Below are 11,772 nucleotides of genomic sequence, written 5' to 3'. Positions count from 1 at the left end.
TCTCGGAGCAAAGAGACAGTGGAGCTAAAGTGATCTGGGACCAGCAGAGGTGTCTGGTAATGAGACCAAGAGGAGTCAGCAGAATGTCTGCAACATATACGTGCAGGCTGGGAACCAGGCAGGAAGCACTTCTGGATGTCTGAGTCATCATCTGGCCTCCTGTGAATGTTTACCTCCCTCCTCCTCCTCCTCCTCAGAAGTCGGGATCAGCCTTGTCATGCTGTCGCTCTTCTCTGAGGCCAAATCTGAATCACAGTGGATGGAGTTGTTACGAGCAGATAAATGTGTCGAAGAAACAAACCTGTTTTTAGCAACACCGGATCATCACAGCAGATGCTGAGACGTTCGCAGCCACTGCATTAGATCAGCCAACACTGTTTGGCATTTCAATATGAGTGAGCAGAGATAATTTCATAACCAATTCATCCCACTCATTACAAACTTGGACTTGTTTTGATTTCATCATGCAAGTAACAGTCATATATGTTGTTTATGTTGTATTTTATGCATAGTTTAATGTCTTACATGTCACAGCATGCCGAGTAATGACACTTCAATCCTCTGTCTGTCATGCATATGGCAGAATTGACAAGAAAAGCTCCCTTTACCTTAACCTTAAAGGACAGCTTTGTGGGTGTGGTTTGACTTTGCATGAAAAGACTCTCTGTGACAAATAGCCCAAGGAAGTGTTCATCTTTGTGCTGCTCGAAATCTTTTTTTTCCCCTCATCACCGGTTCTTCTCTTTTCTTGGATCATTGTTGAGCTGGAAAACCCCTGAGGAGCAACAGAGTTGGCAGCATATGGGGTGTTTGGATGACATTACCACAGTGGTCATAATGTAATGGATGATTTCACCTTTTATACATCAATGGTACAATAAATCAATTGCAGTCTTCCCTTAACAGTTTTATTTCATGTGATTGTTGTGGTTATCATGCCTGGAATTCACTTTGAATCTGCTTATCTTAGCAAAGAGTCGATGGACCTGACGGACAGCTCTTCTAAACCGTTTCCTCTGATGATGCCGATGAAGATTTGGGATCGACATGTGATCATCAATGTATTTACTACAATAAAATATTAAACGGACATTGCTCATTTCTCTCTCTCTCTCTCTCTCTCTCCAGGCAAGTCACCAGAGTTTGTCTCAGTTTAAGTCGCTGACTCCAGAGTCCCTCACAGACACAGTGGGGCAGATCTTAAAAGCGCTGCATTGCTGAAAACTAGCCTTTTTGGTGGTCTGAGCCGATATTTAGATTTGTTTTTTGGGGTGATGCGAGACAAAGTCGAGGGGGAAACCTGAGACAGAAGCCGAGGCTCTATTAACAAAGCAGAAAAGGATGACTCATGCAAAGAAATGTGTCTATTCATGTTTCTGCACCAAGAGGACAGCACTGCGGGAAAAGAGTGAGCTGCTTAGATCTTGGAAGGACATTGCTTTACCCCACTGCTATGTTATTACAGAGGACTAAGTGCAACTGTAAAGAGATAAATAGATACGTTCTTAGTCACTGTAAGGTGTGCATTTTGTCTGAAACAAATTCTCACCTGAGCTCACTTCAAACCTCCATGGGCAAAATGAAGGTGTGACAGACTCATGACAGTGAAGTAGTGAAGTCAGAGCAGTTGAGTGATGATTGTAGGTGACACACCTCGTCTGTGGAGACCTCCTCATTCTGGATGTGACCGTGGTTCTCAGTCCGAAAACATGGTGGAATTTCCTTCCACAGATGGAGGGGGTCAGGCATCACGGGGTCCGGGATTGACGCCGCATCTCTAGTTAAGAGGATCCCGTTGTGTTGTGAAGACGAGGTAAGTTGAAGGGCAGAGCTTCGATTTACTCATCAATCTAGACTCATTCTCTCACACGTACTTGTCAGGATGAAACAGTGAGGAGCTTCTGTAGCGCTTATGATCCTCAGTCGTTCTGCCATCGGCTTAGTGTTCCCACAGTAGAGCTGGAGAAGGATTCTAGTGAGAGGCTATTGAGACATCCTCACTTGACCTGCTTCCCCTGAGAGATGAATGGATGTCAGGTTGGACACCACAAAATTCTTCAAAGCCGCGTCTTCTCATCACATGTAACTTTTAGATATTTTAAAGCAGTTGAATGTGAAGTAACATGGTCTGTATCTGTATTTTGGACTGTACTGAAGAGTCGAGATAGACTTGTGGGTCAGCTACAGGGACAGTCGTGCAGGTCAGCGGGGTCGGTGTTCATGTCCGTGTTAACAGGGAAAACGGTGTCTGACAAAGAAGGGGAAAAAAAGAAAATCATACTAAAACGGTGGACTAAATGAAGCGCTAATCTGCCGGTGAAAGAGAGCGGCTCGCTGCAGCAGTTCTTTTATGCTCTGTTGATTCCTCAGAGGGATAAACACCAATGCTGAGCCAGCAGCCGCCCCAGCCCTGCTGGCTGAAAGCAGCCAGGATTAGCTCAGTTTCACGTCTGTTAACCCTTTCCAGCCTCAACACCCAGGTGACCTTCACCCCCTTAACTGGCTGTCCCGACCAGCCGCCGCAGACTAGATGGCCCAGGCCCGACCTGTATTTCCTATTCACCTGTGAGCATCTGCTGATGACTGCATTTGTTAGCTCATTTTCTCTCCCTCACCTGAGTCTGGCTTGGAGATCTGCAAGGGGACAGGAGCGGAACTCTTACCCTGGTCACTTGACTTTCGTTGCAAAATGAGTTGGCCCTCATTTGTGAACCCATTTCCTCCCCTGACTGAGTGGGGAAGGAAATGAGGGCTTCCTCATTGATGGCCTGTTGCCATGGCGATGCCAAGGAGGCACACGCCCACAGAAACCCATACGATTATATAATCTTACAAGCAAGGTGTCTCCCCATGTTCACAGTCTCTCAGTCGTCTGCTTACTCTCTTCATCCCGTCTTTATTTAGGAATTAGAATCTCTGCCCTGCTTCTTCCTCTCATCCTCTCCCTCTCTATTATTTCACTGGTCTATTTCGGCCCCCCGCTGCCTCCTCAGGATTAACGCAAAAGCCAGCCAGATGTGGGATGATGTATCATAGCAACAGGGACTACCCGCCCATTCATGATAGGGATGAACCAAATACACTTTTTTTGGGGGTGGATCAAGAGGAAGACAATAAACTGGAAGAAGATGTCTGAGGCAGAAACAGTCAAAGAGGAAGGAGAACACACGAGAGATTTAACATTAACAGAAACTACAAACTGATTCAGCCTCCAAATGAGGTCAGGTGGGGTAAGCAAGAAGGAAACGAAGTGAAAACAGCGACAAATATGCTTACTTATGTTTCTTTTCTCAGGGTCGTTTGGGAAAATGAAGGGGCCCTCTAGTGGAACCTTGCCGTAACATTACATTACATTAAATGTAATGTTGCATTTCCACGGCCTTTAGTCTGATATCTTTTATTCTGAGTTTTTGACTTTCACACATCCAGAAAATGCGGCCACATGCCCTCATAGTTGTTATGTACAAACATTGAAGAGCATTCGAAGGCCAGGAGAGGACGGCGAGGACAGAGGGAGGTTTGAGATCAGAATGTTGGTTGTCATTTGAGAGAGCCAGGGAGGATTGATTTAGCACAGCGACTTTCAGTCACAACCTCTACCGGAGGAATCACCAGATCAGCTGGTCACAGCGCTGTAATAACGGAGAGAATCTTTTCTTTAAAATCAGGCTGGAGAGATGTTGTTCAGTTTTTGGTCAGTTGGTCATTTTCATAGTTTGGGTCGAGGGGGCAGCAATCTGAGAAAAGAGACCTAGACGTCCCTCTTGAGGGCAATTCAGTGGTGTTCCTATGTCATCTTAACCTCTCCAGTTGAAAAGTACTCTCATACCACAGGTGCCATGATGCACTGTAAGGAAGAACAGCTGAGACTCCACGACTCCACTCAGAAAAAAGAAGCAGGTTGAATCTTGTTTGCATTTATTTTGTGTTAAGATACATGTGACTGGAAACCTTGCACAGTAGACAGAGGGAAATCGGAGTGGAGTTGACAAGAACAAGAACTTGCTGCTCGTGTGACAGAATAAGGAGACATTTAAAATTCACTTTAAACAAAGAGAAACACATAAATAAATAGAAAGTCTCACACATGGATAGAGGGGCTGCTCTGGTGTGTGTGTGTTTAGAGACTGGGGTGTTGGTGCTTTCACACCACCTCAGGACACAGACGGGTGCGTTGCTATGGCTACGCTTCAGGCAGGGAGGCAGAGGAAAGGTGGCGGAGCTGGAGACAACTTCATATGGCAAGTCCACTCTGCAGATGTACTCACACCTTCCTCATCTGCAACTCTAGAAGGCACTAGTTTGTCCACATTCTAACATCTGGAGTCAGGATCAAGACGAGCATCGAGGCATTGTGCAGACACAAAAACATACGCGGGCCAGCCGGTAGCGTCCGAGGGTCGAGCCGGTTCCCAACAAAAAAAAACGTCTTTGTTGCCCGACAGTCTGCTGATGGCAGAGGCAACTGGATATGTAAACATTGACAAGGCGAAGACGGAGGGCACAAAACCAATCTTCAGATGTGGTCCCTTCATTGGGGGAGGAGTGAAGGAGTGGGAGATTCTGAATGGCCCCAAGCGAAGAAGTCTGACACCTTAGACCTGGGCATTAGGTTCTCAGCTAGACGATGGGTCGGTCTTCCCAAAAGGAAAATGCAGGTATTCTAGCGTGTAAATTACGTCAATTCATTTCAAAACATTGTTGCATTAGGCTTTTCGAAACTAATGAACAAATGTAAAAATAACATCCTTCTACAGCTGGAATAAATTCTTCACCCTCAGATTCAAACTAGTGCCATAAATATTGGAATTTGAAAGTTCCAGGACTTAAAACAAAGTTAAAATGTTCCCTCAAATATAATGACATATGTAATGCATTCATTGCAATTTATGTCTCTAAAATGCACGGTAAAAGTGATGAATGTGGTTTTCAAATTGCAATACAGTTTCGAAATATGTTCCAATTCTGCAATTCCAAAATTAAGAATGACATGCCCACTTCCTCTTTTCACCCCAAAAAGTCCCACATTCATGATAATAGTTAACTTTTCCATTAGAACATCTACCCCCCTCTTGTAAAAATCAAAATAAAGATATTCGCTGCACCTCAAGGCTGAGCTCACCATGTGCTGCGTCCTTCACATTGAGGCCACTCAGACTTGTTTGATCAGCTCCCATCATTTGAAGACACGCAGGGTTTTGGGAGTGTTCACAGAGTTGGCAAACAAATACACCTGGGTGATGAACTGCTAGCACAGTGAACAGCACGGACCACGGCTCTACGTGCGCGGTCGTCACCTCATTAAACATCTGTCCGGTTGAAGACTAAGCTCACTAATCTAGTTGTCCTGGTTAACATCTATGGCGCAAAGACAGTGGAAGAGGACTGGTTCAAGCGAAACATGACATGGCTGTACAGTTTATTTATAGCTAGTTCTGCGCGACACCAACATGAACGAAGCCGTCGTCGCTGGGTGACTACCGTCATAGAACCGCTAGAATAACAGTCGGTTTTAGCTTCCAAAAACATTGGCGGTGCTCACTGAAATTACAACAACCTCATAATTGAAGTTGTGAGTCAATTTCAAGCATCATTTGAATGATTTCAAAACACTTCCAGTGCATTTGCGCCACCTTTTAATACTAAAAGTTCTCAGCAAGCTCATGTCTGTACATGCTATCTAAACACCAGAAACATTAATTTAGTATAAAAGTTTGTATTATAATATATTTATATATATGTATATTACACCACAGGAATTGTTGTTTTAAAATACACAGATTGGACCACGTTGTTAAAATCTCCCTCCTCCGCACTTTTGAACCCGAGCGGACTTCTATCCACAATAAATAAATGGCTTTAAAAAAAAATCTGAATGTCAAATCGTTCCCACCTGAGCCAGGGGTCCTTGTCATCTCAAGGGCCCCACTTTTTGAGGGTGAAATGTAAATAGAGTGGTTCATTTTTTTTCCGAAAAAAGAAAATATAAAAATCAAGGGTAGCTTGTCACCTAGGTGACTAGAGTCAGAGGAATCCGGTCAGGTCTGGTTAGAGAACTGAAGCTCTCTGAGGTGTTTCTGGAGTGGGCGGTTCAAAAACAGTGTCCTCCTCTGGACAGTCCTCCAGTCTTCGTCCTATGCCTCTACTTGAAGACATAGTTGATGAAGACCTGAAGTAGGACGAGGAAGACGATGACAACAAAGTCTCGCTGCTGAAGGAAGGAACTGCCCTGCACATGGCTGATGGCTCCGCTCCGGAGCGCGCTGATGCTCCTGCACACAGAGATCATGTGAGGCAAAGCTGGTCCTCTGACATCAGGAGGGAAGATCTCACCTGTTGATGGCCTCCTGCGTCTCCTTGATCGAGTCGATGGCACTTTGAAGTTCGCTCAGCTCACTTCCTTTCTTCCTCAGTCGACTGTTGTGCTTGCTCTTGTGTCCTGAGTAGACAGGCAAAGTGAAGACAGTCCCCTTCAACTCCAGAAACACTCCTCTATTCTCCGTTTTCAAGTGATGAGTAAGTGCAGATGACTAAATAAAGTGTTTGGACGTACGTTCACTTCCAGAAGAGTCGTGGCGATCTGGTTCCGGAGAGGAGCAGCCGCTCTCTGGACTTTTGGGCTTGTCGCTCTTGTGTTTCCTCTTTGGCACCGTCACCTACACATATGCACATTAAAGGGAAAAAGCCACTTCATAAAGAGACCAATGCATTTGATTTTGACAGCAAATAGACAACACATAAGCACACACACACAAACACACCATGCTGGCTGGCGAGGCGCAGTCATCACTGCGATGCAAAGCACGCTGCTATACTAGTGACTCATCTTCAGATTAAAGCCGCGAGAACCTCATCTAGTTGAAAGGGTTTAAACCAGATTCAATACATTTTGGAGCCATTTTTGGATGTATTCCTAATTAAACAGGGAGTAACTCAATAGCACGAAGCTGTTACTATGAACGTCAGCAGGGAAAAAAAAATGTCAACAGGAAATAGGGTTAAATTGTCATTCGAGAAATGTCAACTAAAGCGATTATTATTTATAATATGAGCATCTTTGACTAAACAATACAGTGGATTATTTTGGATTGGGACTGAACAATGATCCAAAGCCTCTAAAAACAAACGAATGAAGGTTGTATTAACAAAAAAAAAATACATGCAGTTTCACAGTGAACAAAAATGCAAAAATCATAAGTATAAATTAGAATTATTAAAACAATAATTATACAGACAGAGAGAGAACAAGAATTGAAACAAGAGCAGAAATGAGAAGACAAGGAACAGTGCGAGGAAAAAACAGGTGTGAAAACAATTGCAACAACTATGAACACATAAACTAAAATAGCAAGAAGAGAACGAACTACAATAACACCCTGAAGTATTTAAATATGCACAAATACATCTTTTGAATATAACTTCATATTCTTCATTAACACCAAACTCATGAAGTACTTTTGAAGAAGACTTCTTAATTCTTAAGAGCAATAGCAGGTGTCACTATGAAAACAATGAGTTCCGCATAGATAAACATGATTGATTCATAACACTGCATGTGAATTCAGATGATGATCTGACACTAAAAGAACTTGATATACAGGCTTCACTAGTTTGAACATTTGCAGCGAACAAGAACGAAAACAAAGCTGTGAATGAACACAGGCAGCAGCGAGCATGTAGCAACTCAGCTCTGAAGCGCATGTGGACAGATGGGAAAATGTAAAACTTGGAAGTTGATTCTACAATTGAACTGTCAAATGGACGTAAACAAAAATGAACCTGCGAGTGACTTCCATGCAAACACAAGCACACATGGATGACAGAGCGATGGCAGCGCAGCGATGGTGGACACCAAGAAGACAATGAGGACATCGAGGTGCTGCGCAGAGGGTGGCAGAGGCGGCGAGATGAGTTGGGAAGGACGGCGCTTTCACCGGGAACACCTACCTGGCACTTGCAATTGTCCCGCCGTGGCCCCTGGTTACTCAGACTAATAAGACTGCCAGAACGTACCATGGGGGTGCGGTGTCGGACCTTGGTCTGGATGCAGCCGTCTTTCTCAAACTGGATCAGGTCATTTAGAGGATCCCAAGGCCTCGTGCTGCGGAGGAGGGGGCGAGGAGATACAGGGCAATTTCACCAACAAAATAACTTATTTAAACCTTATAATGGACTGAATTCACCAACTGTGTAAGCTGCTGCTGATTCGGCAAGTGGCATGACAGTCAAGAGAAATCGTTTGAGTCTTGGGTGTGAAATTGTATACAAACAAATATACTGCTTTTGTTGTATTCCATTGGTTAAAAATATCAGCAGTTTCATGTTACCACCACTTGAGGGCGCTAAATAACGGAAATAGAATCATCGGTCAATGACGAATCTCTCGAGTATTTCTCGGAGAATATTTTATTGATCCTCTTATTTAGGAAATCTGATAGAAAAGCAGATGAAAGTTTTACTGGCAAAAAAGGGTATTGGATATGTTAAAGACGACTCGAGATGGAAGTTAAATGATGCACTAGTGCTATGAGTGACAATAAGTCCAGATAGTTTTAAATATGTAGCTTCTTTAACAAGGCTCAAATTCTGAGTCATGTTGCCACTGAACAAGAAGCTTAAGTTCACAACCACAATTATATTTTGACTGGTGGTAAGATTAAGAGCTACTGTCCCCTTTTCAAGACAAGATACACCTTTAACATTTGGTAGTTGTTCAACATTACTGTGAGTTCAGGTGGTTTCATGCGTAAATATGGTTTAAATAAAGGATAGCTAAACAGAAGTGACGCAAAGTGCATGTGTTTTTAGCATGTGGGGCTATCATACTACAGATGTGACAGGTAATATGCAACTCTTGACACTGTTAGAAAACAAGATGAAACGATACTTGGAATCATAACTGTACTTGAATCATCATTGAGATAATAATGGCAGTCAATCAAATAAAATCATCATATTTTAATCGCAAGCGCAGTCAATATCAATTGATGATTTGCTCAACATAAAATAATCCGGATCAAAATCTACATTTTTAAATCATATCCCCAACCACCCTGGGGGTGCAGTAGTGAGGGCAGGGTGGTCTTTTCTCATGCTCACGACAGTAGCAGAACAGTTTTGAGAAAGACTCACGTGAAAAATGTGACACAACACCATCCTCAAACTAAAATAAAACTCATTTTCTGACAACACAAACATCCAAAAACTCATGGCACTGCTATAAGGCTCATGACCTCTCAGTTAACTTATTACTGAAGCTGCTATTTTGTGACTTACTTATGTCACAAAATGTTGAACTTTCCATGCAATTAATAAGAGAAAATCAATCATTTGGATTACCAAGCGTCACTCGAACAACTGTCATGACTTCAGAACCAGACTGACATTACACTTACTCAGCATATCTGTAATGCCACTCGCCCGTCACAGAGTCCTGCTCGAACAGCGCTGGGATCCACTCCTCACATTTGGCTTTCCTCTCGCGTGCCGATTTCCGCTGGACCTCCTCCAGGATGAACTTCTCGTTGGTGGCTTCAGTCTGGTCCTTGTTGTTGATGGCCCGGGTCACATGCTGCCACAGTCTGAGTTCAAAGCAAAATGTTGAAGATGATGAAGACTTAAGCAGATTCAAGAGTTAAAAACCCACCTTTCTGATTCAAACTCCCCCTGCTCCTCTGGCGGGACTGTATAGCGGATCAGGCGGCTCTGTCGCAGGTCTGGCGTCGGGTTCCAGAAAGTCTCCATGTTGCCGGTTTTCTTGTCGTTAATGAAGATCTCACTGTCCTGTGAGCCACGACAGCAGAAGTCTTTCATGCACTAATAGATTAAATGAGTCGTCCTTTTTTTCTCCCAGTGTCACCTGGTTTCACTCGTGCCAACCTTCATGTCAAACCCATATGTTGTAGCAGAATCAGGTTTAATTGTGAATGCTAAACACTCCACCACACCACAACTACTGTGTGTAATTTCTAACCTACTAACCACCATATTAAACTGTCAACTAGGGGGAAAAAATTTCAGGAGGCTCAAGGAACAAAATAAATGGAAAACTGTCCAAATCAAAAAACAGCTTTTTAATTAGCACGTACAGCCTTCATGAATAATCACAAGCTGCTGCTCTTGTTTGGACAGATGACTTGTTCTTGTGTTTGCACTCACAGTATAAATGTCGGAAACAATATAGGAACCCCGCTGAGAGGCCATCATCTGCCGGCCCTGACGTCCTCAGATCAGTCACACACTCACCCACCGACACCCAAATTCACCTGACACTGGGATCATTACTCTACCCTAAAGTATATTAAAGTACAGCATATACATTACCCAATGTCCCTCCAGAGTTGCCAACACTTCCTTCCCTAGCTTGATCTTCCCACAGATCTGGTTGACGCTGTCACTGCTTCCCAGGAATGGCTGGGGAAGAAGAGCAGCGTGGGACAGAGGAACAGGGAACCAGGATCAATGGAACTTTTCTGAAGTTGACCACGAAAGACTTACAATGTCGTGGTCAAAACGTTACAACTGATGGATATAATCTTGCAATGAATACCTTGAGTTTGAACTCTAGCTGAGCACTGTAGCCAGTCTTCTCACAAGCAATGGTGACCTGACCACCGAGCTCCAGGGTCATGGTGCCATACAGGATTCCTGCAGGAAGAGAAGTCAGTGGCCAGATGATACCAGAGCTGATTAATTATTCAACAGCCAGACACCCATCAGTGACTCAGCACTGCGCTCTAAATAGCAAGGATCATAAACAGCTAGCAAAAACTCAAATAAAGTCGGACCTTTACAGTGAGCGTAGGGCATGTTCATGACGTAGTCTTCTCCTCTGTTCAGGAAAGTGAGACGAGCTTCTCCGTCCAGTATGGCAGACAGGGAGTTTCCTGAAAAGCGAGAGAAGTTTTATACAATAGATAGCAACATAGACAATCTAATTTGCAGTGTTATGTGGTAGGCAGATATGATAAGGATCTGTATGGTCCATACTACTAGGGGAAGGGGTCAATTAAAAAGAAAGCTCCAAGCTCCAATCTGTGATGTGCAGCATTAAGAAGAACAGTTTTTCTGCTTCTATCCTGATGTGTTTTAAACTTACATTTTCCATTCATGAGCACAATCACATTTACTCTCCTTTATCATGGATGTTTTGGCTATGAATAGGTGGAATTTGAATTGGTGCACTGAAAAATGTGAAAGTGAGTTTATACGTGATGAATCTGTTATTTGGATCAATTCATTTTTTTGTTTGAAATGAAATAATGAAAATTAATCGCTTAGAGTGTATTTCTGTCTGAGATTTCCTTGGCATCAGATTGTTTCCATTACGTTATGACTTTGAAGCGGAAAGCTGAGGTTGCGAAAGAAATGGCTTCGAAAGCTCTTTGTGTGTTTGCAGAGCAGTGTGTGGCTTTATGAGCGTATGTATGCGTGCCCCCTACCGTAGAACTTGGACTTGGCCAGGATGCTACCGCTGAGGCAGAATCCATCCTTTCTGTTGCTGACGTAAAACGCTGACACAGGGGGGTGATGGGAAACCTGAGAAGAGACAATGCAAAAGTGAGCCAGTGTCAAGGACAAAGCTGTTTCCTGATGTCTGTCGGGCCGGTAGAGGTAACCTGTTCTGCAATGTAGAAGGTCTTGCTGTTGGTCTTTTCGTGAAGCCACATGCAGCGGTACGTCTCTCCAATGATAGGATTGTAGGGCTTCTTCAAACCCTGAGTTTGGGAAAATAACACATCCACTTGTTAACACATATAACGTCCGATTAAA

The 11,772-nt window shown here is 43.6% G+C and overlaps 1 protein-coding gene across 8 annotated transcripts in view; it reads right to left on the bottom strand.

Annotated features, from left to right (window-relative positions):
- Positions 1-3,895: 3,895 nt before the first annotated feature.
- Positions 3,896-11,772, bottom strand: part of osbpl8 (oxysterol binding protein-like 8) — a 41,103-nt gene continuing 33,226 nt past the window's right edge. For 7 of the 8 annotated variants that reach the window (XM_053861977.1, XM_053861974.1, XM_053861981.1 and 4 more), the window contains 11 exons: positions 11,619-11,717; positions 11,442-11,538; positions 10,788-10,886; positions 10,550-10,647; positions 10,324-10,413; positions 9,647-9,783; positions 9,396-9,581; positions 7,948-8,101; positions 6,554-6,656; positions 6,334-6,439; positions 3,896-6,272 (listed from right to left, as the gene is read on the bottom strand). In XM_053861977.1, coding sequence (XP_053717952.1) covers positions 6,143-6,272; positions 6,334-6,439; positions 6,554-6,656; positions 7,948-8,101; positions 9,396-9,581; positions 9,647-9,783; positions 10,324-10,413; positions 10,550-10,647; positions 10,788-10,886; positions 11,442-11,538; positions 11,619-11,717 — 1,299 coding nt within the window. In that variant the 3' untranslated portion in view covers positions 3,896-6,142. The remainder of the gene's footprint in view (positions 6,273-6,333; positions 6,440-6,553; positions 6,657-7,947; positions 8,102-9,395; positions 9,582-9,646; positions 9,784-10,323; positions 10,414-10,549; positions 10,648-10,787; positions 10,887-11,441; positions 11,539-11,618; positions 11,718-11,772) is intronic. The other variant, XM_053861978.1, reaches the window with a different exon arrangement.

This window comes from Synchiropus splendidus, chromosome 4 (assembly GCF_027744825.2).
Source record: "Synchiropus splendidus isolate RoL2022-P1 chromosome 4, RoL_Sspl_1.0, whole genome shotgun sequence".
NCBI classification, from domain to species: domain Eukaryota; kingdom Metazoa; phylum Chordata; class Actinopteri; order Syngnathiformes; family Callionymidae; genus Synchiropus; species Synchiropus splendidus.
This window is presented reverse-complemented; position numbering and strand designations above follow the sequence as displayed.